Below are 26,538 nucleotides of genomic sequence, written 5' to 3' on the forward strand. Positions count from 1 at the left end.
CAAGGCCTTAAAAGGGATTCCTATGCATGGAGCAAGGGGGAGTGCAAAGGTATCAGCACTAGTAGCAGTGTTTACTTCCAGAGAGGCTGAGCAGCAGCCATGCAAGGTGCCAAGGGGAGATTCTTGGACAGAGAGTCAAAAAATGAAGGTTGGAAGAGCAGAAATAAATTGAAAAAGCACCAGTGTATGACAAGGTCTGGAGAGATACAGGAAAAGGAAAGAGGCAGCTTTTATACAGGAGGAAGCAAGAAATTGATCTATCATCTCTGCTGCGATACGAATGAGTTCTGGGGTGATAAATTCAACAGATTAAGTCTCTACAATCTCTGAGGTCCTGGCAAGCGTTGAGAATGCAGGGAACAAAGGCATAACAAAGTGAGAAAGAAGGTTATGAGGAGGACTTTGAAGAATGTATCCTGATTCAGGCATTATATTTTATATTATAGTTGGTTTGGGGAAAAGACAAGTGCACACTCATTTTTGCCGCAATAAAAGCAAACAATTCCCTGTATGGTCAGTTATGTTAAGAGATCCACAAGCAGAGTTTGGGGTTTATACCTAGAGAAAGCACTCATCCTAAACTTCGGATACCCTGACTTCACTTTAATGTCAATGGTGTGGGAAGGGTGCTGAATGATAAGATCGTACTCCCTTACATACATCAGCAGCAGCCTAAACCCCTGACATAGAGGAAGTACTCCATGGCTCTTTCAGTCATGAACGTCATAGGATCATGGATTGGTTTGGGTTGGAAGGGACGCTTAAGACCACGTAGTTCAAACCCCCTGCTGTAGGCAGGGTCACCTCCCTCTAGACCAGGTTGCTCACAGCCCCATCCAGCCTTGTTCTTAAGTAACTACAGAACCAGCTGCATAAGGAACTGCAGAAATCAAAACTGTTCATATCTGGAAGGAAAAGTACAGCTGCTAAGTCTGAGCAAGAAATAGCTAAAGAAGGAGCATGACAAGCTGTAGCAGTAACTTACCACTTCATTCCTTTCAGCAAGACAAACCTGGCTTTCTTGCATGCTCCACCGTGCTGGCAGCTGGCACAGATTGTGGATCTCAAAGGTTCCTACCACACTCTCAACTGGTTTAATCAAACCTAAGCAGAGTGAGGGAACACTGATACGAAGAAGAGGACCCTAGAACACCAGAAAACAGAACTCCTTAATTAAAAAGCATACACTAGGCTAAGATTAATGTTCTACTTCACAGAGAAAAGCAGAAAGCAAATGCCTTGTGTGCAATACAGAGACAGATCTTACTGTTGTGGGAATATCAGCATTTACTCAGTTGTTACTAGACAGCAAAAATGCTTCCTATTTGTGACTGCCCTAGATCTGTCAGGCCTTCAAGAAGCAAAAAGCCTTACAGAGCCAACAGCCTGGCCGTGCAACACCAAGCTGGTTCTTACCTTAAAAGCAGCTTCAACGTGCAGCACAACTGGCTCTGCAGAGTGTTTGATATGACACTGCAGGTTATGGCTGACAGACCCAGGTCTGATTCCAGTAATCATCAGTTCAAATTCACGGTGTTTATTCCTGCCTAGAAAACAAAACAAAACAAAAATATAGAATCAAAGTCTCACCCTCTTGAGTAGAAATAAGCTGTTGTAAGGCTGGAACTGAAGCTCTTGGAACCAAATGAAGCCTCCTGCTGGCTCCAGCAGGCTGGGGATCAGGCCTGTCTGACACCTTGCAATATAATGTTCCACAACTTTTCTTACCCACTTATATCCACTTAATTATTTCTATCATTAACTGATACTCGCCAGTCACAGCAACTTTACCTATGACACCAGTACGAGGTTCAACTTCCATAATGGCACAGTCTGTGGTATTCTCCCATGTGTACTTGATCAATGACTTGCTGTTATTCCACATCTAAAACAATTGAAATTAACATGTTAATAAACGCACCAGAAGCTTGCACAGCCACAAGTCCATTTGCTGAGAGCAGTGATGCTCTGTGAACTAGGCACTGCAAGTCTCACATCACATACTGATACTGCAAACTTTAATGACATCCTGATCACCAATAAATGTTAGGACCTACTAACATAGTTTGAATCCAGCTCTACCATACTGCATCTTCACCTGAATCTTGACACAGAATGAACTAACACAAAGTGGAAAGGCACGGAACATCTAATCTCTGACTCGAACACTACCAATCCAGTGCTGTGCTCTGTTTTCACCACATCCTGTCATGGAAAACAAAGACAAGAAGGATTCAGCTGACTGGATTTCAGATGTCTTCAAAGTGGCTGAGAGCTCCCTATCTGACCTCACCTTCTAGGGCTCTCTTTATAGTCAATAGCGCCAATTAAACAGCGCTGGCAGCAATACCTCCAAGTTATTTTAGCCTGGGGGATGTTACGAGTCACCCCTTGGATGTCCAAACACTATAAGGAAAGTTACAGCAGGTAGCTCAGAGGTGGAGACCTATGCCTAAAGCACCGTATTTAACCAGATGAATTCAGTGGCTACCTTTGAGCAGGGATTTGGTGTCTTCTGAAACTCGAACCCACTGGCTTTCCCAAATCATAACTGCGTTTGAACCATATTCAAGCAGAAATTAACAGAATCTGCAGCCACAGAAATAGGTCTAAGAAGCTTCGGCAGAAGTGATTTCTGTAGCTTTTCTGCTGTAGTCCTTTAAACAAACAGCGTCTCTGTTACAAAGCAATTTAATCATCCGTGGCTTAATTCCTTCCAGCTGGAAAAATCTTGCACTGTAGGGCTGGCAGATGGATAAGCACTGGTTTGTGACCCAGAAAAGCATTTGCAAGTGTAATACTCTGCAATATCAAACCTCAGAGAAGAAAACTGAGCAAAGCCCTATGCCTGGAATGCAGGGCTGAGGAGGCCGGCTAGGGCATTTCAGCATGATACTCGTGGCCTCCTTTAAAAATAGTTAAGGAAAATTAAAATCACATGGATCATCTGATATCTTCTAACAACACCTATGATAGCCAGAGTCACAAAGCAACCAATGTAAATGATGTAAAGAGCAAACAAACCTTAAATGTCCTTCTGACAGTCACACCAAGAAAGCTTTCTCCAGGGATGATAACAGCATACGGCTCCAGAAGAAGCTGAAATGGCTCCGTGGATCCTTTCACTTCTATGTCCAGTGCTATTACATCCTCTGCTGTGTATTCTGAGATGTTCTGGAACATTCTCTCCTTTACTAAACTTCAGAAGGAAATGGGGTAGAATTATCAACTGTTCAGCTTGGTGCCATCTTTTAATTGCTGGACCAGAAGTGCAAGTTAGCAAAAGCTTCTCCACCAAAGACTGTTGGAGTACAGTAAACCCAGGTTGGGAGCAATTAACAACAGGGAGACTTCCAGCAGTCTTTTAACATGCTCTGTCCCACTATGTTCATGGATTAAATATGTAAGTCATAGGCTGCTGTGACAAACAGCAGTTAGAAAAGCTGATGGAAATCTCAGCTCAAAGCATAGGAAATGAACAGACAAATGACAGTAGTATCTTTCCAAGAGAGGTGCAGCCTTAGCTAGGGCTCAGGCACGTGTTCAGGCACAAGGGAAGACTGACAAATGCTGTTTGTACCACTGCTGGCTGTGCTTACAAAATCCTTTACGACTGTCAGTCCGCCATAAGTAGAAAGATAAAGAACCTGAGTGATGTAATGCAATAGCATAGCTAAAATGTGGCTGGAAAATACTGAGCCTCAGCTTACCTAGGTGATTCTGGCATGTCCCTCAGAACCAGCTGTATCACACTGTGGTAAACCTTCAGCTGTACAGGTAAAGAAGGGATTTTATTCTCAAGTAATTGGCTATGATGAGAATACAGAAAAAAATGAGATGAAAACGGAGTTTACATTTAAATGACGAACAATCATCGCCGAGATCCTAAACTCTGATAAAACCGCGTTGAAAATCTAGAGGTACTGAAAGCAAACATGTTTGACTGCAAAACATGAAGCCAAGATTCTGATCTCATGCTATGGTATGGTTCCAAGAAAAACACTCCTTTCTGACACGCTCGTTATTATCTCCCTGGTATATTGCATACTGCACACAAACATCTGCAAATACTCTCCAAATGAAGATTAGCATTGCTGTGCTAACAGAAGTTGCTGTAGCCACTTCAGGACATTTAACTTACTTGGCCACCAATTTAATTTTGAATAAAAAGCACAGTTTTTTGCCACGATGGGATAAAGAAGATACCTCCTGTATTCACACAGAAACACAACCACAGAGGCAGGCCTTAAATCTGAAAGGTTTTGCAGAGGGTTTGTTTGTTTACGGAGAGATATTGATCAAAGCGTAGGTCTAAGCTTCAAATATTTGTGTTAATAAACTAAAATCGTGAAAATACCATTAATAGATTTTCATATTGACCCACTGAAGTGTTTTCTTTTAAGCTAATTTCTCTTCCGCACTTACTTGAGGCATTCCTATGTCTGTCAATCACCACAACATGGAATATTCGTACTCTTGGGTTTACTTTGGATCAAGTTTCTTTAAATGCAGTGAGCTCATACTCCTTATTTACAAGGATGAGAGAAGGGAAACGAAGACAGGCATCCATCAGTACAGCTGCGCTCAAACATCACTGCACCCACGACCACAGCTGCATATCATCACTTTGACGACAAAGGCTACTGCTAGAACTTCATCACAGAGCTGTTCTCTGGACCCTTCTCAGCCCGAATAAGCTACGACTGAAAAGAGTGGAGATCACCAGTTTGCTACCCAAGTCTGTTTGGGCTGTGGTAGATATAGAGGAGATCCCCAAAGCAGCTCAGTGAAGACCCAAAGTATCAGGTCAGTGTGAAGGAGCTGGTAGAGCAGTATAAATGGCAGCTTTACCAGCCAGCACAGCTGCAGCTAAGAGGATGTACCCACAGCCTCAGTCTAAACTTAATGCTGTCCAACCAGTACTAAGAATCACATGAGATCAGAAGCTGCCTCATATTTTGCAATCAAAATATGTTTTCTTTTAGTTTTGAATGCTGTTTATTAGAGCGCAGTACCAGCTAATTGCATTTAATTCACAAAGTTGCACAGCGAGAGTTTTATGACTTGCATAAAAACACACAGCTGGAGTTTGCAGATAGGAAGGGATCACAAACCATACCTCCCGTGGAGTGTAAGTGAGAGTAAAGTCATGATCAGTGTGGGGAAGCAGAACTCCACACTCAGGACTTAGGGAGAAAGCCGACTCCGTCTCTTGCTTGTATTCAGGTGCCACGAAGCATTCAGCTTCTCCTGGCACTACTGGTTGCAGATTGGGCTTTATTATCTGCCAGTAAAAAGGAAGTTCGACGTGGCTACAAAAAGATGGAGAAAGAAAAGAATAAAACCATCATTAAAAGAGAAGAAGATGCTGAGAGAATGTTGGCAGAAAACCTTCAGTTACTTTTTTAATGTAGCTAATTCTTCTCTCTAGAATTGCAGGGGATTACAGCACATCCTTGTGAGCTACCAAGCTGACAAGACAGCACAGAAAGAGTATGTATATTCTACAGAGACCATGCTAATGTATTAAAGGAAGTTATGCATGTATATTTATGCAAGAGGTTTTAATGCTTTCTTAATTAAGCTCCAGGAGAGAAGGTTTAGATTAGATGTCAGGGGGAAGTTCTTTACAGAGAGAGTGATGAGGTGCTGGAACAAACTGCTCTGAGAGGCTGTGGATGCCCCATCCCTGGAGGTGTTCAAGGCCAGGTTGAATGGGGCCCTGGGCAGCCTGGGCTGGTATTAAATGTGGAGGTTGGTGGCCCTGCCTGTGGTGGTGGGGGGGTGTTGGAACCTGATGATCCTTTGGGTCCCTTTCAATCCAGGCCACCTTATGATGATTTTATGATTTATGCAATTTGTCATGTAATACAACTTTTAAGGAACACTAAAAGTCTTTTTTTTTTTTCAAGAATTTGAAATCAACAGGACCGTTCCTTCTGATATCAGTATGTTTGCATTGGATCACTGCTAACGATCTGCATAACATTCTGAATTTGATCCAAATACGAGGTCTGGTTTGTAACATGTCAACAAACTGGGGCTCCAGCGAAGATTACAGCAGTAATCCAGAAAATGTTGCTTAACTGGGTTGTTTCAGCAGAAGTAAATCCCATGGGATGAGTTCATGGGTTTTCAAACCTTGTTCATTTTGGCCTTAGGAAGTGGGGAAAGGACAGTGGGGTTTCAAAATGAAAATAATGACCAAAAACTGAACAACTCCTTGTATCACTTTCTATAGCATCGTTACGTTTTCTTATTGGAATCGTGCTAATTAGCGTATTATTATTGTTTGAGTGATCAGGATTCTACCACGCTCAGTACAGTGTAATTGCACAGGGACATATTCTTTGACTTCAAATAGAGTTTATATTTAAATACATACTGTACAAATACACATTGTAGACATGAAAAGTTAGATGAGGTAAAACCTATCTGGACGACCCTCTTAAGTACTTCCTGCAATCATCCTTGTCTTAGAATCATATCCTTAAACCTTAATTACTATTACTCTTCTGCTACTGTTCTGCTATTACTAGTGGATAGATACGTACGTAGAGTTTCTTATAACCAAGTTCTTCTGGGTGCTGGTATGTGGGTTCTGGGGCTCAAATCGTATGATGCGCTGAGCTATTACATCAGTCACTTCACCAGGTTCAGGGCTGCTTTCTCCACCTGTAACATGCAAAAGCTCCAGAGCTATCAGCTGTCCAACCCCTGGAAGAAATAAATAGGTATTACTGTTTACCATCTGGCTATTAACTTTGCTCATATTACTCATTAACACCAAATAGCAGCAGTGGCCATTACTGATTATATCTTGATTGCGTATGGTGTTTCCTCAACTTTCGGAGCTCAGTACAGTGTTTTCCTGATGTTTTGATTATCACCATCTATCAGTTAAGATCCTCACTTTATGAACTTAACAGATTTGGATTTCATGGCCACAGCCTCCGCTCATTTACATCAGCATTGTTTCATTGAAGACAGCTGAGTGTTTGCCATGGTCGATCATGTGGCTCCCAGGCATTTTGAGCAGTATAATAAGAAGCAGCAGCAAAAGGTTTATTAAAAAATTCTGAATGAGATACCTGTAGCGAGGTATTGTATGGATCTGAAGTTAAGCCTAATGTCACAGTACTCACAGTTACATCAGAGGACTTGTATTTGCAATAATTTAAACTGATTTCACTCGTCAACCAAAGACTGCCCATCTCTCCTTAACCCAAGATATGCCTCAGATTTCCTTCACGCCCGTATGTCCATTGACCACCGCTAATGTTATGAGGATCTGCAGTGTTAAAAGGGCATTAGGAACAAACCTGTGACTGTAACATCATTGACCTGGCAGTTGTCACAAACAACGGTGTATGTTTGTTGTGAGACTCCTGGCAAAGAAGGGAAAAACACAACCTGAAAGACAGAAGGGTAATAGTAACATTCATAACTGACTTTTCTCCAGGAAGTCATAAACTTCTATTTATAAGTGCTCAGGAACAGACAGTCCTTGTGATTAATGACTTCATAATCCTACATTTGTAATAACAGTAAATAATCCTACATTTACAAGAAGCAGACAGAGCCAAGTTCCCTTAACATAGACCCAAAAGAAATAGGTACCTTCTGGGCAACTACACCTACATATGTGTACCTGGCTGGTCACCACAGGCTGCCTTTGTAGTCACTGGAGTTGGGGGTGGTTTATTACATTAATCATACAAACTGCACCCTCACAATCAGTTCTGTCCTCCTTGAGCAAAGCCAATGCTGCCTGGAAAGCTCCAGCAGCATGAGCAGGGCCAGCTGCTCTGTGCCCTTCCTGAGATTCACTTAAGAAAAGAAAGATTCAGGTCCCAAACTGCACAACCTTTGGCTCTGGTTCTTCATGCCTTGTTTTAATTCTGTTACCCATTACTGCCTGCAAATCTAACGTGTTAAATCCACCTCCCCTTACTCTTCCACGTATGTGGCCCTCCTGAAGCAATGCAGCTGGGAAGTGAGAAGAGGAAATAACTCCTTTCCTTTGCCTACACCTGCATGACACGCTGCTTTTAGCGGCAGCCAGGAGGGACTGGAGAAAGGCAGGGCTGGAGGCTGGCTGCGCTCCCTGTAACATTCATCCTCTCCCCATAGCGATGCAATGATAAAACGTGGCTGTTGGTGAAAGCAGATGTGGCAGCCTGCACAACTGCTGCAAGATCGTTTTCATTAAACAGCAGAGCAGAAATGAAAGATTTGTACCTGCTGCTCTATGCTGAAATAATTTCTTTTCCAAAATACCTTTCCAGGAAAGCTCTCAAAGGAAAAATGTCTTGGACTGAATGTCCCAGCTGGTGTAAAATTAGGACTTCCATGTTCTTTGATTCCTGTTTTCTCTAACAGGATTCTTTGAATGGGGAGAGTCTGGCTGATCTCTGAATAGGTAAGAAAGACTTGGAAGCTATAATGAAAGACCTTTCTGTAGGGCTCATGGATTCAGTTCTTCCAGAAGAATTCCACAAAAGGGCTTAATCATTTTTTGATCATGCAAACTCAAATTTGCAGGGTCCAGACGTCATAAAACGATGCTGTTTTCCTAACATATTATAAAGTACAAACACTTTCCATAGCAGTATTTACTAACCTCTACTGTTGTACTCTGCCCTGGAGCTAGCTCAAAAACAGCAGGATAAATCCCAAATGGATCCTGTATCGCAGAACCAGAAGTGGCAACAGCCTAAGAGGTTTCAGGAGGGAAAAATTAATAAGAAGAAAAGATGAAATTAAGTCAGCTTGTTGTTTTCACAATAAATGGTTGCTTAAAATAGGACATATACGTCACTATTCTACCCCCTCCCATTTCACACATCTCTAAAGTATGTGGTTTAAGTATATGGATTAGGTAGAATAAACTAATGTTTTCTAATTACCTTGGTGAAAGCAAAAGGAAGAAAGGTGCTATTTCCAGAGACAAATGTTCATGTCGGAAGCTCTAACACACTTAATCACAGAAGAAACCTATAGCTTTGGAGAACTGGAGCTTGATAATCTTTAAGATCCCTTCCAACCTAAGCCATTCTATGAAATAGTTATGCCTGAGCACAGGAGCTGTATCTGTTTCTATGTGCTTTTGACTCTGAGCTGGCTCTGCAGTATTTCAGGAGGGATAACCTAGCACATCAGGTATTCCGATAGCTTTCTCTTGCTACACATGAAAGGCCAGTCCACCAGTCACATTTGTCTTTGTCCACACCACTTAGACACTGTTTTGTGATGGTAAGCTAAAGAAAAAGCAGTATTGAAGTGGACTCCTAGGGCCTGCAGGTGCAGCCAGGTCAGTAAGTGGTATTTTTGGTGAGCAGGAAAATAGCTCAAGCAATGCTAGAATTGGTTGTATTTCTATTCCCTTTATGAGAAATAAATTGACCACTCCTCCCAGAGGCGAGTCAGAGTGCAAGCAGGAGGAGAACAGCCAGGGAGACTGGGATGGAGAATAAATGTGAAGGAATGCAACAGTATAGATGTACCCAGTGAGGCCTTTAGACTTCGGTGGTAGTACACTATCATCATCTCATCATCACAGCAGAGCACCAATACCATACCATGTAAGGGGACAATGGCCTCAAGTTGCACCATGGGAGGTTTAGGTTGGATATCAGGCAAAACTTCTTTACATAAAGGGTTGTTAAGCACTGGAATGGGCTTCCCAGGGAGGTGGTTGAGTCACCATCCCTGGATGTGTTTAAAAACCCTTTGAATGTGGTGCTCAGGGACGTGATTTAGCAGAGGGTTGTTAGGACAGTATGGTTAGATTGTGGTTAGACTTGATGATCTTTATGGTGTTTTCCAACCTGAGAAATTCTATGATTCTATGATTTTCTTTCTTATCACTCACCCTGAAATTAGGAGGTGGCCAGGCCTCCTGTGGCATTATGCAGAACTTCCCAGTGCTAAATCCCTCATTCCTGCACAAAATCACTGTTACTTTTATTCCTCCAACAAGGCAGTAACCACAGTCTATAATATGAGGCACTGCAATGAGGAACACAGAAAATCAATTATACACAGGCAGTGAAGGGTAGCAGATGGCAAAGGCAGTCAGCTCTTAAGCAACTTTTTAAAGACGACACTGCTACACATGAGTATGGCATCCTAAAAAGCCTTACACTCTTTCCATTTGAAAGTTAAACAGTATGAGTTGTGTATTTCTGCATTCATCTTACATTTTAACGATGCTTTATACTAAAAAACTCCTTAATATTTACAGCTAGAAGTTGAGGAATTGACACGATATAATCCTAGAAGAGTCGTTCCTGCTCCAGTACAGTGAAAAAAAATGAGCTCCGTGTGGCACGCATAAAGAACTGATGAAAAGATTGACAGGATTGCATGTTAATAGCTAAGAAATCTATTAGGAGTGAAAATGAGATGGGTGTCAAAATGCAGAAAAAGCATTGCCAAGTTTCTCCACATTTGTTTTGCAACATAAAATTGGAAACAGTCAAATAATAATAAAAAAATCCATTTAAAAGAAGAGAAATGTAAGAATTGGACATTACTGACATGTTAGGACTGGAGGTGGTCTTTTAGCTTGAATTGGGATCAGAAGAGGTTCTGATACTTGAGACTCCACTAATATATGATCTTCATAATCTGCTAGACTTTCAGGAACAAATTGGACCGTATACTGGCACGTCATCCCAGGAGCAATCATTCCTCCCTTTCCTGGAAATTTTCCTTGGGGAAAAAAAAATGCAAAGAAGTAAAAAAATCACAACCTCCCAAAGTTGGCGCGGGTTTTCACGATCACGAGTTTCTCTGGAAAGGTGCCTGTAACCTCTCCCCATGTATTGCCTAGGTCAAGCTGATAAAAACCACCAAGGACTTGCCAGTGCAGTCTGTGTATATGTCAGTCACTGAACTCAGAAGAAATTCTTTTGGATCTGAAATATGCTTCTCATAAGTACAGAAATAAAATGAGAAGAAGCATGGACATATTACCCAGTTTCCTTCTGCCATAAAACAACAAGGTTTACTGGTGTGCAATTTAACTTTGAAACATTCCTCCAATGCTTTGACCACGATACAACAATTCCTTAGGAAATCAAATCTCATGCCTGGGTAAACTGTTGTAGGAAGGATATTTTAATGGCTCTTCCTCAACCGAATCTCCCTTGCTGCAGTTTAAGTACAGTTTCTTGGCCTCTCTTCACACTACTTTCAGTGCACGCTAAATCTGTTCCTAGATGAGTTTTGGCTAAGGCTCAGTCTAGATATTCTACAGATACATGTCCATCTGATTTTAATATTAATCTTCTCAAATAATTCATTAGGCCTTTTGAATCTGCTTTTGAGTTGCATGTGAATGGTCCTAGGAATGCACAACATTCAGTTTCTAAAGAACTGAGCAGGTCATTGTTCTATCCACTGCACTATCCATAGCTGAACAAAGCATAGAGCCTTCGAAAACCCTTGGTTGAAGCAGATCCATTAGATCTTTTAAGTAAGTTTTATTATCTTAAAGGCAGTAAAAAGAACGCTTACCTGGCCCAATGGCAAATACTGAAGTAGAGGGAGGAATAACTCTTAGGCGGTGACACGTTGAAGTGATGTTCTGTAGCTCTACAGTTATCTTCGTTTAAAAAGAAAATACAATACTACATTGTGTTTATTGCCACTCGTTATAATGGTTGCGGTTCCCTACTGCTTTGCTAGTGGTACCTCATTTATCATCAAGACAGGCCTAAAAATCAGGAATACTGCATAAGCTGAAACAGATTTTTTTTCTAAGTTTATTCCATGAAGTCTCTGTCAAACATTACCAAAACCAATCAGAGACTGGAAAAGGTTCTTTTTAGCTTCTGTTAGTTGCATGTGTGAAAGAATATCTTAAACGAAGCTAAAGGGTCATGAAATCTCAAGTTTCTGTTGAGCTGTGGGATGCCAAATGATTGGGTGAAATACCCAGATCATGGCAGGACAAAATGCTTCCCATTGGCCAAGCAAACACCCCATAAAGAAGTTCTCACCTCATAAACCCGGCCAACTTCATAATCCGAGAACAAAACAGTAGGTGGGTTGGCAAGAAACACAGGAACAAATGAAGTATCACTGAAAAAAAGAAAAAAGGAAGGAAGGAAGGAAGGAAGGAAGGAAGGAAGGAAGGAAGGAAGGAAGGAAGGAAGGAAGGAAGGAAGGAAGGAAGGAAGGAAGGAAGGAAGGAAGGAAGGAAGGAAGGAAGGAAGGAAGGAAGGAAGGAAGGAAGGAAGGAAGGAAGGAAGGAAGGAAGGAAGGAAGGAAGGAAGGAAGGAAGGAAGGAAGGAAGGAAGGAAGGAAGGAAGGAAGGAAGGAAATGACATTATTTTACTGCCTGGTTCTTTAAATATAAAATAAAATAAAATAAAATAAAATAAAATAAAATAAAATAAAATAAAATAAAAAGATAAAATGAACATTTTCAAAGTGTATACTCTAGGAAAAAAAAAAAAAAATCAGAATGTCATATAGACATACTCTGTTTCATAAGAGGCCATATATTTAGCTTAAAAAATCTGTGTGTAAATCCAAAGTAATTCCATATTGGAGCTCTCTGGGGTTTCCAGCTCAGAAGCAAAAAAATGTAGACATTGCTTACCTTGTGTTACATTCTGCTTCCCCGCTGCTTATGATTTGTTCCACCTGTCCTTGAGACATGACAAGAGATTTGCCTCCATGAAGAGCATTCGGTGGGAAAAAGCGGGGATTCTTCAGAAAATTCTGCCTTTTCTCAAGCTTGGCAAGGTAAGCACACGCTTCTTCTCTCTCTGCCTTGCACGTATTGCCTTTCCAGTCTGCCTTCTGTGAGGCACTAGATTTCTTTGAAAAACAAAGAGACCATGATGCAAAATTTAACACTGAAACTCTGAGGACAATGGAAAATGAAACTGTAAATGACTTATGAAAGCATCAAAAATTGAAATAAAAATATATTTCTCTTTTCATAGAATCACAGAATGGCCTGGGTTGAAAAGGACCACAATAATGATCTGATTTCAACCCCCTTTTATGTGCAGGGTTGCTACCCACCAGACCAGGCTGTCCAGAGCCACATCCAGCCTGACCTTGAATGTCTCCAGGGATGGGGCATCCACAGCCTCCTTGGGCAACCTGTTCCAGTGCGTCACCACCCTCTGAGTGAAAAACCTCCTCCTAGTATCCAACATAAACCTACCCTGCCTCAGTTTAAAACCTTTCCCCCTTGTCCTATCACTGTCCACCCCCATAAACAGCCATTCCCCCTCCTGTTTATATGCTCCCCTCAAGTTTTGGAAGGTCACAATGAGGTCTCCCCAGAGCCTTCTCTTCTCCAAGCTAAACAAGCCCAGTTCCCTCAACTTTTCTTCATAGGGGCGATGCTCAGGACCAGTTCTTAGAGAATAAATTCTGGAGCCAAATCAGTAATGCACAGACATTCACTTTTTGTTCCAGGATTAGCAATAGGCCCTACAATTCTGACAGACTAAAACCAATATATCTGTAAAATGTACCTTACTGGTCTTTTTGGTCTGGTGGTAAGAGTCTGGAGTTGAAGGCAGAGTTAATGTGGATAAAGATACACTTGGCAGACGATCAGATATTTTCTGGAGGCGTGCAGACGTCTGGTCACGTGAGTCTGAGGAAATGGGCTGCTTTAAATGAAACGTCCCCTTGAGGTAGCCAGGTTCTGATTTTGCTGCAATTCAAAGGAAGACGTAATTTTGAAAGAGAGAAACATGAATGATAAGCATTTATCCTAAGCACAGACGTACGAGTTTATCTTGGTCTTGTCAAAGGTAAAATGATACCCAACGAATCCTCTCAAATTTCATTTGCATTTATAGCTTATTTTGCACAAATGAAACACAATAATAATAAAACTTTTATAAGTATCAGTTAAACGAGCTACGTAGAAAGAAAGCTGTACTACTATCAGAAAGCTGTTTTAGTCCTACAAGCGGGACTTAAAATGAGTGTCTTGTTGGGTTTACAATAAGTTCTATACGATGGTCGAATGAGAGTCAGAAAATCGACATAAACACGATGGATCGTTTCAATCCGTGCTCCTATTCTTCAACAATGAAATTTCCAGCTTGGGGGGATACTTGGAGGATTTAGATTATTGGCTTTGTTTTGAATTACATTGGGTAAAGAACCCAAATATTGGAATTTGTGATTAAGCGGGTTAGTGTGAAAGGCCAGGAAGAAATCTTAATGTTGTTGAAGATTTCTTTAATTTGAAAATTAAACTGAAATATTGACTAATCAGAAAATGTTAATCTCAACCTGTAGAATTCAGTTTTATCTCATTGAAAATGTTTTTTTGCCTTGGTGTAGCCACTTCTTTACTTCATATACAACATGTGTTTACAGCAGTGTGCAAATGAAACTGAATAGAGGCAGAGAAATTACAATGAAGACAGAACTGCAAACAAATGTGTGACCGCCACTAAATTTAAACTCAGAAACCCATTAATTCCAGAGCACAACAATTTTAATTTACCAGTTTTATTTAGACACTGTCCCTTGAATACCCTTTAGGCCACTTTACATACTTAAAGCAGAAGGAATTTTGATATAAGAATATATTTATCTATATAAATATACTCAGATCTGCTGTGTCCTCCAATGCTTCAGTTCATGTAGGTTGTTCTAAAAAGTCCTGGTTATTCTCTGTTGTAAAAGTTACCTTTTGGTGCTCTAGTAACAGGTACTTTATCCGTGATGTAATCATCGGGGCAGGTCAAATGATTTTTTCTGAGAAGTTCATTATCCACAATCCACCTAAAAGAAGACGCCACTACAACAGCAAAAGATGAAAACAAAGATAAGCACTAAAGCTTAGCCCCTGAAAGTCAACCCAACATTCTGCTCTCTTTTTAACTCGCTATCAGGCAATATTTTTGTATAGACAAACAATCTAGTATTTTTTATGCATGCACATCCAATATGTGGACATGCATCTCCACAGTTTTAAATTCAGTTCAAACTCAGCTATTCAGCCAACAGGGAAACATTTGATCTTTGCTACATAGCAAGGTGTGTATATTTGTTGTAAGTTAGGTGGGTAAGCCACTGACAGCGAATTTAATACCTTGAAAACAACCTGGTCATTTCATTTCTAACAGTGTTAAGCAGATGTTAACCTCGAATCTCTGCACAAAATCAAAGTTGCTCTGTTGATGTAAAGCCAGACTGGAAGCTTATGAGCCTCGTGTCAGTCCCATCACTGATTTCAGACCAATGTTGTGTTAATCTCTTTGTACTACACGCACATAATGGGGAGGGAGTATTTCCAGAATCCGTACCTGGTGGTAATCCCATTTTGTGGAAGTCTTTCCCAGCATCTCCCTTAAGCACATTTAGGGCCCTTTCTTCTTCAGCTTTTGCTCGAGCCTGTGCCTGAATGATGTTCTCTTCTACTATATCAGCTTCTGTCAGTTGGCGGTTGTACTCTGCTACAAGCTGTCATAGGCAAGGGTGAACATAGAGAAATAACTGTAATTTAACCTGTCACAAATAAATATTAAATATCTCCTTACAGATAAATGTTTGCTGTTTGACTGAGTGGTAGATAGAGATCTTGGTAAAACATCATTAATTCACAAGAACAAATTGTCGTGCTAAAACACCTTCATTGCTTTCATTTAACTGGAGCTGGTTCAAGAAGCGGTATCCAACTGCTCGTGTATCAACAAGAATAGGTGAAAGATGAGGAGAAATGTGTGTCATTTACCTCAGTTGGTGTCAGAGTGCTTGCAGCCTATTTGTGAGTTTTTCATTGAGCTTTTATGCCGCAAGATGTAACCACTTGACTGATTTTTGTTTTTATCAGAGTGGGCAGGATGAGTTCAGCTAAAATTACACACTTTTTCCAATCCTGCTTGTTGTGGGTTCCCTCCACTGTCAGTGGAATTCAACGGATCAGACAGATTGTGTCCTAAAAGTGCCCTATTTCTTTATTTCCTGGCAGTATAGGAAAGCCTGGGGTGACAAGTTCAGCTGTCATACATAAGTAGGAGACATCTACTGTCAGCTGAAATCAATTGTGGTCAGGCAGGCAGCTTCAGAAATCAGTATTCACATCTATTACTGAGAATATGCTGTGACCACTCATGTACTCATTTGTTAATGTATTCAGATTTACTTTCTTCGATTTTATAGAAGAGCTCAAAATTAATTATGGAGTCGTAGAATCATTAAGGTTGGAAAAGTCATCTGTGGTCACCGAGTCCAACCATCACCCCAGCCCCACCATACCCACTGACCTCGTCCCTCAATGCCATATCCCCATGTTCCTTGGACACCTCCAGCCTGTCCATGGTGACCATGCAGCCTTCCAGCCACTCTGCCCTAAGCTTGTAGCCATGAAAGGGCTGAATTACAGGACCCAGCACTTTGTCTTGTTGAACCTCATACAATTGCCCTCAGCCTACTGATCCATCATCAATTTGCATGTCATCATCACGGAGAGGCCATGATAACCTTCTCTGTATCACCCCTGCTTTAATATAGGCAAGTCTGAATCCAGCATAAAGTAACAAGAAGTAACCTGAGCAGAGCTACAAACTCTGCCTTGGGGTTGCCTTGTACCTTCTGCAGCTCCTGTGTAAAGGCCTTGTGATAAGCACCATCTCCTCCTTGGGTCTTGAGCCAGTTCATCTCTATGTCCGCCCCTACAACATCTCCAGTGTACAGGTCCTTAAAGGTGCTGCTCAGCAAGTGGGAGATGTCCTGAGGAGAGGACACGAGGAGATGAATGTTTAAAGCCCACGTGTGGATGGAAGAAGAGCTCCATGTGCCCACCATACGTTACCTGGGAGTGGGTGGAGGGGCTGCGCTGTGCCATGTTGGCCTCCACTGCCCAGAGACCACTGCTGCCCGTTGCCAAGTGACCAAACCGGGCCCACCCCAGGGGTAGCACATTGGCCACGTTAAGCAGAGCGGTTGATGTAGCACCACAGCCTTCGTGAGGCACTCATACAGCCTTCGGCTTGTTTCTGCCTCCTCCTTCACTATCAACCTGTAAAATCATCAGTCTTCCCCTCGGCCTGCACTAACCTCATGGCTGTGTACGCTGGTTGCTAACAACAGCTGCTTGAGTGGGTGCTATTTCCTTAGAAACCGGCCTTGCGCAGAGCTCTGTGTTTGCCTCCTCTCTTTTATTCTTGTTTTTTGTCAGGGCAGACGGTGTGCTACTGCTCTCTGATGGCCTTAAACGGGAAAGGGCCAACACGAGAATAATTTGCCAGTATTTGTGCATCCAAGAGTAGATCAGGCCTCGGGTGCATGCCCCAAAATGGTGTCTGACATGTTTCCATATTAGAATTCCAGCTTTTCTCATCACATGCTGTTCTAATTAATCATAACATCCGTTTGCTCACTGTTAATAAAATCCAGCATTATTATTATTATTATTATTATTATTATTTTTAATTAATTAATTCCTGGCCTTTCAGAAAGCCGCAGAGCAGTGGCAGTAAAGCAGATGTTTTTGTGAGCTGCACACAGTCATTCCCCACTGGTTTACTTTTGGTCAGATCTCTGTTTTTATGCTGTCATCTCTTACTCATATAACATTTAAAATTACATGCCACAGTTCCTCTGTAAAGCTATTTAATTCACTTAGGTATTCACTTTTCCATGTCATAGAATCACAGAATCAAGCAAAGGTCCTTCATTCTGCTTCTTAGCTTTGCAAGACTGAGAGTAAGAAAGCATATCTGCCTATATAATAGCTAAATGTGACTTGAATGCAATCAAGCAGCTCAAATACTTAATAAATGATGATGCCTATATTGCAGAGTGCAACTCTATCTTCTGCTTTTTTTACAAAGATAACAAGTTCCATATCAGTTTTATTTACCTTGCTCATATTTTATCAGTATGACGAGCATTATGACCCAGGTCTGTATGTTGGTCAGTATATTTTTGATCTGTTTTAAAGCAGTGCTTGACCAGCTATAAACTTAACTTGCTGGTGACATGTATTAATTAAATATCTAAATATGACTGGACTAATAACAATGGAATGATATCTTCCGCACAGGAAGGACTGCCCTGTTTTGCATATTTTATCATCCAGGTACTAAAAAAAAAACTATTTCCAATTATTTCCATTTTGTCATTAAGGCTTCATTTTGGGGTTTGGGTCTTCACAACAAAATTCTCACCACCTCTTTGATGAATGATTCCCTTTGATGTTGCTGCCCTCCAGCGGTCTTGTTTAGGTTTCCACGTATCCAGGAAAGCTTTGAAAAACACTGTACTAAATCTACGTCCTGATCAGACCACGGAGCAGGCACAAATACTCCTGTCATCTCAGTCTGACATCTTCTCTTACCTGTATGTTGGGTAAGGTGTGTCTATTCTGCACACTGGCAAAGCTATGCATGATCCCATAATTACTGCGGAACCAAATGCAATCAAAGAGGCATCACTGGAATGCAGGTCTCCATTGGATGTTACAGTGCACATCTGGAAATGAAACTGGAGCCAACAGCTTGACTTGACAAGCACGTTGGAGACGGGCAGCCAACCTCTCAGGTGAAAAACGCTGAATAGCTCAGTTTCTTCCATTGAATTTCTTGTTCTGCCAAAGTTCTGAGCTTGGTTTTGTTTTTTCTCTTCCTTCAGATGTTCTAGTTAGTTTAAAGCTTCATTTCTTACTGATCTCGCCTTGCTCGCCATACTGAGCTCATCTCCAATTCTCTTTCAGGTAGTTAAAATTAACCCGTGACTGGCAGTCCCACCGGGATATTCTATCCACCATTTTCTCCCAGAACATCTCGTGTGCTGTTATTTTGTGGCTGTCTCCCGATGTGAGTCAGCCCTTTCACTCGTTTCCTGTTTACACCTTCCTTGACTTTAAGTCTCACTCTGTTTCCCACACCTCTCTCCTGTACCTACAAGCCCGTCCTTCACTAAAACACGTTGGTGAGTACTGCTGTACTTCTGCTGGAATGCTTAAGCTGTAATTTCACTCAAGCCACACGGGATCCTACAAACAGACACACCCAACATGTAGGAGAAGCATGTGGAAAATGCATCCACAAAGGAGTCATTCCTTTCTGACAGTGTCTGGGCAAACACCTCACTCTGTAATTTAGCTGGGTCCCTCTACACAGGGATGCAACTGGAGTGTGCAGTGCTGGTATGGTACTGGACCCAGAACAAGAGGTTCATACTTCATGTTCACCAACACATTCTCATGCTCCTTGGATCTGAGTGGATTATCGGACTACAGGATTACTACCTTTTGTCACCAGCTTTTACATTTAACCCCGAATATTTTACCCAGTAATGTGTTGTTAAAATTAGTGATTTCATGCTGTGCTCTTTGAATAGCTGGGTGCCCACTGATTATTTGCCAGGAGTCTATGGAAGCTAAGAATAAAAGCAGCCTGTAGTTAGACTCACCACCCCAAATCTGTCTTCTGCTTCTGGATGTGCCTTTGTTTCCCAAATTAAAGACTAAGGCCAGCATTTTCACACCTCAAAAGCTTCTCTGTGTGGTCACAAACAGTTCTTCGCAGTGCCAGTTTTGGTAAATAAATCCATTTTTTTAGCACAGAATCTACATGTTGATGGACCAGAGTTTCTCCCTCCAGATCTTAAAGACTTTGCAATAACAAGATACAACAGATCACGTTCTTCCACCCCTCAGGGACATGACTATGTCTGTACCCCATACTACATACACTGCAGATTCTGGGATTGCGTTGGTTGCCAGAAAACCATGGCTTAGGCCTGTCTCTTGCTGTCCTAGAGTGTTGATACTTCACCATGGTCAAGATGGGATGAGGTCAGAATCTCTGGGGCAGAAGATGGAAAAGAAACCACCACACACCCCCAGTATGTTAAGGTGCAGTGAGGAGCTGCTGCCTAATTTAGAACGAGAAGAAGCCCAAACATCCCTACTTTAAGGATTTTTCTTCTGAATTTGTCCTCAGCTCTTGGTTCTTTAATAACACTGTAAGTGAATGAAGTGTGCTTAAATATATTTCTATTGATTTATCCTTTGGAACTCAGACATACACAAATGGCCCAGAAGGCCAGCTGAGTTCAGGCTGTGTAGCTGAGCAAGAACATCTTGCTGGAGTCCCAAAAGCTCTTGTCAAGAAGACCATTCACTTTGGGACAATACGAATACAGAAACGCTAAAGCTATCTCCAAGGGCTGGATGGGATGCAAGTGAACTGATGATGGGCAACACAACATCTGGTGTTTCAATGAGCTGGAGTTCAAGCAGAGGACATAGGCTGTCCTGTTGGAAAGAAGTCTGGCCACTGTCTTCTGGAGAAACAGCCTGAGGGCTCATGGCTGCTGCGGGCTGGCCCTGGCAGCAGAAATACAAGGGAAATAGCTTGAATTTCTGGCCTCTTTTTCTATTCTTGCTTCCCAAGTTAGCTTCAAACTGTGCCTTAGCTCCTGCAGACTGGGAGGAATCTCAATGCAAATAGCATCTTTTAAAGTACAGTCAGGGAAACACACTATCGAAGCCAGAAAATCCATCCCAGTGAGACAGGAGAGTGTGAGAGATGGTGGTGTCCTGAGGGCACGAAGAGCCCGTCATCTGAAAAGCTGTGTTATCACCTTACTTTCTCAGCATATTATCTCATTTTTCCCGGTAGGAAAAGATAGGAACAGCCCAGACAAAACAGCAGGCTTGCATATGCTTTTCCGTATGTGAGCCCTGCAGTGGATCAAAGAAAAAGAGGTAGCAGCTGGATTCAACAGCCAGAAGAACTGTTACCTGCCTACAAATTCAGCACCTTCTTTTCTGCCCAGGCTAGTAGGGCAGATCCAAGTGCCTCTCATGTAAGATGCCCAATGATAATCCATTTGCCAGGGACTGGCAGACATTGACACATGATTTTTCACTCACAGTGGTGACGCACTGGAACAGGTTGTCCAGGGAGGTTGTGGATGCCCCATCCCTGCAGGCATTCAAGGCCAGGCTGGATGTGGCTCTGGGCAGCCTGGTCTGCTGGTTGGTGATCCTGCACATAGCAGGGGGTTGAAACTGGATGAGCATTGTGGTTCTTTTCAACCCAGGCCATTCTGTGATTCTATGATTCTATGATGCTCTACTGGGAACTGACAACTTGCTGGAGCAGAAGCAAAATGCTAGCATGGAAATCCCACTGTACCTGAAATGACACTGAGCCTTCAGTTTCCAGGCAGCCAAGTAGTGCTTTTAAAATTGTATATTTCAAGCCCAGACTGACCTTCAGGTTTTTCTTCTCCAGCTTTAATATGGACCACGAACTCTTAGCTGGGATCTCACTAGAGTGTATTAATAGCAATCTGATAGCTCCATGTTCTGACTTCCGTGTATTGTTGCCACAGGCACGTCTGCATGCAAACCAGGTCTCTTGCAGTCAGAGCGAACACGTGTCTGCAAAAGGCTTTTCTGCTTTGGGTGCCCTACAGCAGGAGCAGGAAGGAAATGAATCATTCAGGCTCTTTGCTTTGGCTACACCAGGCTTGCAGAACTGATGAGGAGGCACCAAAAACCCAATAAAATACTTCCTCAATGGGCAGCTTTTATAGTTCTTCATGTGCCCTCTTGGTGTTTGCTCTTTGAAAATCCAAATAACACCACCAGCCAGAGGAATGTGGCTGCATTTGATTCCGTAAGGAACGTAAATACCTGATTTTGGAAAGAACAGTTGCACCTTTATGTATAAACTTGAGGTGGCACATAAAGCAAAGGTTCATTATTCCTGTTGCAATAGAGACACAGCATATGAGCTCAGGCTTAGGACACTGCGTCCCTGATGGGTATTTACCCCACCTGTTTTGAGATACTCCAGCATCTTAATTTGGTCCTCTTCATCCTTTTCAAAGGCTCTTCTCTCTCATCCCTGACTGCTTATTGAGCTGTGCTCCTCGCTTTCATCTCACTGAAACGAGAGATTAAAAGGAGCTAAAGGAGAAGTTGTGAAAGCTCTTTCTGAATTAATGTGATAAGGTTTTGCAAGTTCATCCTTTTATTCCTTTGGGAAGTAAGTTAATCTGAAAATGAATCTAGCAGTAAGTTGTCACTTAGGCTGATCTTCCCCCCGCCCCAAAGATTCCAGACTGTGTCTTTCTCTTCATCTCATGTCTGGCTTTTAGAAAATACAAAGCTGACTATAAATTAACAGCAACAATGTTGTCTATTCATTAAGACCCCGAGAGACACCGGAATTCCTTCTATACCTTCTGTATAAACATCTGCTCAAGAGATGTTAGCAATTCATATTCAAGAACGCTTTCAAACTCTGTATGAATGCTTCTGATGGAGGTGGAGGGAAGTCTGATGTCACTGAGCCTGTATGAATTGCAGCTTTAACTCTTTGGGATGAGGATAAAAATGCTTTACTTGTAACGCCACCAACTGTCTGTGTTGCACACTCTGGAATCAGATGGTCCTTGTGTGCAATTTAAACCGATGGGGAAATCTTTTACACAATGGGATTTTCTGAACTGCAGGTGTAACTCAGACTTACTGTATTTTCCATGCAGTTAAAATTCATATGACCTGGCTACACTGACAAGATCGGTTATTAGTTAATGATATGAACAATTGCATCTAATTATTGTGATTATCCCAGATACAGAGGATTAAGCTGATGGCTAAACTGCATGAAAAGGGATCATTATGACAGTAATCATTAACCTTCCTCTGTACCTAACCTGTACATCCTGCTGCTATTGGTTGAGGAGAGGCAACGGTGCAAGGAAGAAAAGACTTGCGTCAAGCATTCCTGGCAGCAGGTGACTTGGCCTAATGACTGTGGTATTTAAATGTCGGAATGTACTTTGTGACCTGGATGTTAGTGGCTGTGAAGCCCTGTTGTAATCTGGGACGTGTTTGCAGGAGCCATTAATGGATGAAAGTGGCAGGACCCTGGGAACAGCATCCCACTGTTCTTTTTCCTAACAGTGATCGTCATGCCAAGAAACATTTCCATACCAGTACAGGCAGTACGTTACCAGGTTCTCCAGTTAATTCATTGTTCCTCATTCATGCAACGTTAGCTTCATGTGAATGGTCAGATTCACTAAATGATTCAGACAGGTATATGTCTTATGTAACTCCAGCACTGTGTGGTCTGTTTACTGATGCACTCAACTGAGAAGTAGATGAAATGCATACACAACATTTTCTTTGAGCTTCTCATTCACTGTTCACAGATGAGGTTTTCAAAACAATCTCACTAAGCAGTGGTTAAGACTTGATTTGCTTTTCTGTTCAGCTCTCCTATAAACATGCTTTCATTACAACTACAACTTCATTACATCCGCAACTGCCTGAAAGGAGATCGCGGCAAGGTGGGGGTTGGCCTCTTATACCAGGCAACAGTGATAGGACAAGAGGTGGTGGCCTTAGGTTGTGCCAGGGGAGGTTCAGGTTGGATACTAGGAACTATTTATTCTCAGAAGGATTGGTAATGCATTGGCACAGCTGACCAGGGAGGTGGTGGGGTCACCATCCCTGGAGGTGTTTCAGAGCCATGGAGATGTGGCACTGAGGGATGTGGTCAGTGGGCATGGTGGGGGTGGGCTGGGGTTGGAGTTGGGGATCTCAGAGGTCTTTTCCAGCCTTAATGATAAGAATAAAAATATTTAAAGTCTGGGAATTCAACATTAGGGGGCTCACTTAAACCTAAATTTGTTGAAGCATAGAAAAGCACAGTTGTGAGCCTCAGGCATTTATGAATCTATTTTGGACTGAAACAAATTAATTAAAGATATCTGAAATATTTTTAATCACAAATTAAAATCAGTCTGAAGGCAAAATTGGTTACGTGTCAATGTCATAGCTGGTACTGTTGTTCAGACATAGGATTATTTACATGTCTCCTTAATTTCCTGGGGTTGTAATGAATGGTTTGGAATAACCAGAGAGAAACCTAGGTTGCAGTCTCCAAATTCCAAATATACTTTTATTCATTCATCCATTTTCATATCATTTTGCAGCCTGGTTTATATGGAGGTTGGTGGCCCTGCACATGGCAGGAGGGGTTGGAGCTTGATGATCCTTGAGGTCCCAGGCCATTCTGTGTTACAGTGATTCTATGAAATCAATGTGAGACTTGCTGAGATGCTTTAAAGCTTTTAACTGTGACCAACAGATTAATAGACAAATCATTTGGTTGTTTCGTTTATTGATTTATTCGGTGGTTAGAGCTGGTTCTGATTACTTGTATGAAGTGGACAAAGTGTGGTTGGAAACCCACCAAACACTTGGGATATACAGAGTTTGATAGGCATATTTCTGGCTTAGAAAGTAAAATTTATCTTCTGCTCAAACAGAAATACCTCATTAATTTTAATGGTATGGGATTACGCCAGAGCAGATTCAGCTTGACACATCCCAGCATCTGTAGCTTCATTTCCAGTGGCCATGTACTACTCTGCTGCAATAAATGTTTCAAATGCATCAACCTCCTTCAGTCTGAAGCTATTTTGGCACAGCTGCTTGTGGTGATAAAGAAGGAATCTGGCTGCCCTACCCGTTCTCTGAACTTCATGGTACTGCATTGTGTTAATTACGTTTCAGTCTCATTTATAAATTGCAGTGGTTTACTTTGTCCAGTAAGTCCTTCACAAACCCAATAATCTCACTGTTCTTTCACTGCCATAAATACCATTTCTGATTTTTTTTTCCCATTCATCTCCTGCAGGAAGAAGCTGATTTCCAAAGGGGCTGAGCTCTGCCAGCTAATGCGGAGATGTGAGGCTGCTCTTCCCCACACTGCAGTGTGATTCTCACAAGGTGAAAGACCAGCAGTTGGGAAAATGCCCAAGAGTCAACGTTTGGTGGAGCCGACAGAGCAGCAGAACAAGTCCTTTGAATCCCAGAATCTTGCACAGGCATAGAATGCAACGTGTTATCAGCACGAAACACCTAAAGGAAAACCGCGGTGTTAACAAAAGAAGAATGATACCATGACAAAATATGAGTCATCGGGGTGACCGGGGCTGGCCAACCCAACTGACGCATAGACTGTGTAACCAAAGCCCTGAGCGGCTCTTGAAATGTAAAAGGCATTTGAAAATCTGACATTTTTCTGTTCATCTGTTATTGTGTTGACACGTGACACGATGCTTGGCTGTAGAGAGGTTGGTATGACACCCCATCTAAACTTCACTGATAGCCTCAACCAGTAAACAGATTAGGAAGAGATGGCAACGAACATCAGTGAACAGCCAGACCATAGTGGAAGTGACTGAAAAATCCAGGTGCCACTTTGGTGTTTACATGACCTCTAATATGACGGCTTTTTTGGTGCTGGTTTCAGCCATTCTGCTAACAGTAAACCCCACGTTGCACCCAAAGCTCACTGCTGAACATATGACTCTATACTGGTTCTTACAGTCCTGCCTTCTTGTGGTGGCAGAAATCTGGAATCCTTCTTGCAAAGCAAACAAAGCTTTTATCTTTGGGAGAGGCAGTTAGGAACATTTCGGAGATGTGAAGGGTGTGTGTGAGTTCTGAAAGGCAGAGGGAGCCAGGAGGTATCTTCTCCATAGGAAATACTTGGTGACCGGGTGGTGTAGCATTCCTCTGAGATTATGAACTGCTCTTTCCACTCTGTACAGCAAACACTTGAGTCATGCTTTCAGAGCAGAGTCAGGTGAAGCTCTGCCTTTCTTTGGGTTTGCTGTAGTTTATGGTTCACTGCTGAATAGAACATTTTTGGCTTTGAACCCTGCAAATGCTCTTTGCTGCCTGGAACAGGCTGTGTGCACAAAGGGGAATTAAAAGGGTGTAGATGTGTGTGAGGAGAGGAGCAATCTTTGGCCATGCAGAGACCCACATCAGTTGGCCATCTTAGCACTGCTGTGTGTGGACGTGTTGGAGGTGGGCTGGACATGGAAGCCCATTCCTCCATCTCACATTGCTGCTGACATTGAACTCTTCCACACTCACTTAGATGACAAGAGATCAAGTGATTACATGAAGGTGTGCCCCGGGTTTAGGACTTGGCCCTCATTAAAATGTTATAGCCACAACTTTGCACTCTTTAAAAACCAGCTGTTCTACTTTGGGAAGGCCTTGGAAACCCTGACTCTGCCTCTTGCTTAGTTCAGCAAATGATGGGCAAGAAAAGAGCAGGTTGCTCACAAAAGGTTTTCCTATTCGTTTGGGATGGAATTGCTTTTGTCTGTTGCTCTTCACTTTGGAATTGAGTCCCTTTGGCTGGAGGAGGAATTGGTGTGAAGAAAGGCTTGCCTTAAACATCCTCAGCTGAGAGCTGAGCATGGCACAGCTCACCTATCTTTTCTGGACCTTCAGCATGTCTGGGCTGTGGTAGAACCAAATTAGAGAGCCTGTGGGGGAAAATGGGCTTTGTAAAGCCTTTGTGCCTCCTGTAATCAGGAGCTGTGGCGTACCAGTGTTGTCACTGGTGTGAGTCTGAAGTTCAGGGGTTAGAAGAAGCTTTTCATGATATTCTGGGAAGATGGTGCTTGTACCGAGATGGGTCCTCTACAGTCCTTCTCCTAGGAACCTCATCTCCAAAGCCCCAGTGAGGATCTCACAGCAGC

The 26,538-nt window shown here is 42.2% G+C and overlaps 1 protein-coding gene across 1 annotated transcript in view; it reads right to left on the reverse strand.

Annotated features, from left to right (window-relative positions):
- DLEC1 (DLEC1 cilia and flagella associated protein) overlaps positions 1 to 17,022 on the reverse strand; it is a 34,172-nt gene extending 17,150 nt beyond the window's left edge. The window contains exons 1-19 of the mRNA XM_072328516.1: positions 16,811 to 17,022; positions 16,588 to 16,728; positions 15,303 to 15,459; positions 14,684 to 14,794; positions 13,506 to 13,690; positions 12,614 to 12,834; positions 12,009 to 12,090; positions 11,524 to 11,611; positions 10,543 to 10,716; positions 9,875 to 10,011; positions 8,624 to 8,716; positions 7,323 to 7,413; positions 6,555 to 6,717; positions 5,120 to 5,312; positions 3,711 to 3,769; positions 3,025 to 3,199; positions 1,792 to 1,885; positions 1,417 to 1,547; positions 986 to 1,144 (exon numbers count right to left, since the gene is read on the reverse strand). Coding sequence (XP_072184617.1) covers positions 986 to 1,144; positions 1,417 to 1,547; positions 1,792 to 1,885; positions 3,025 to 3,199; positions 3,711 to 3,769; positions 5,120 to 5,312; positions 6,555 to 6,717; positions 7,323 to 7,413; positions 8,624 to 8,716; positions 9,875 to 10,011; positions 10,543 to 10,716; positions 11,524 to 11,611; positions 12,009 to 12,090; positions 12,614 to 12,834; positions 13,506 to 13,690; positions 14,684 to 14,794; positions 15,303 to 15,459; positions 16,588 to 16,728; positions 16,811 to 16,843 — 2,487 coding nt within the window. The 5' untranslated portion in view covers positions 16,844 to 17,022. The remainder of the gene's footprint in view (positions 1 to 985; positions 1,145 to 1,416; positions 1,548 to 1,791; positions 1,886 to 3,024; positions 3,200 to 3,710; positions 3,770 to 5,119; positions 5,313 to 6,554; positions 6,718 to 7,322; positions 7,414 to 8,623; positions 8,717 to 9,874; positions 10,012 to 10,542; positions 10,717 to 11,523; positions 11,612 to 12,008; positions 12,091 to 12,613; positions 12,835 to 13,505; positions 13,691 to 14,683; positions 14,795 to 15,302; positions 15,460 to 16,587; positions 16,729 to 16,810) is intronic.
- Between the last annotated feature and the right edge of the window lie 9,516 nt (positions 17,023 to 26,538).

This window comes from Excalfactoria chinensis, chromosome 2, assembly GCF_039878825.1.
Source record: "Excalfactoria chinensis isolate bCotChi1 chromosome 2, bCotChi1.hap2, whole genome shotgun sequence".
NCBI classification, from domain to species: domain Eukaryota; kingdom Metazoa; phylum Chordata; class Aves; order Galliformes; family Phasianidae; genus Excalfactoria; species Excalfactoria chinensis.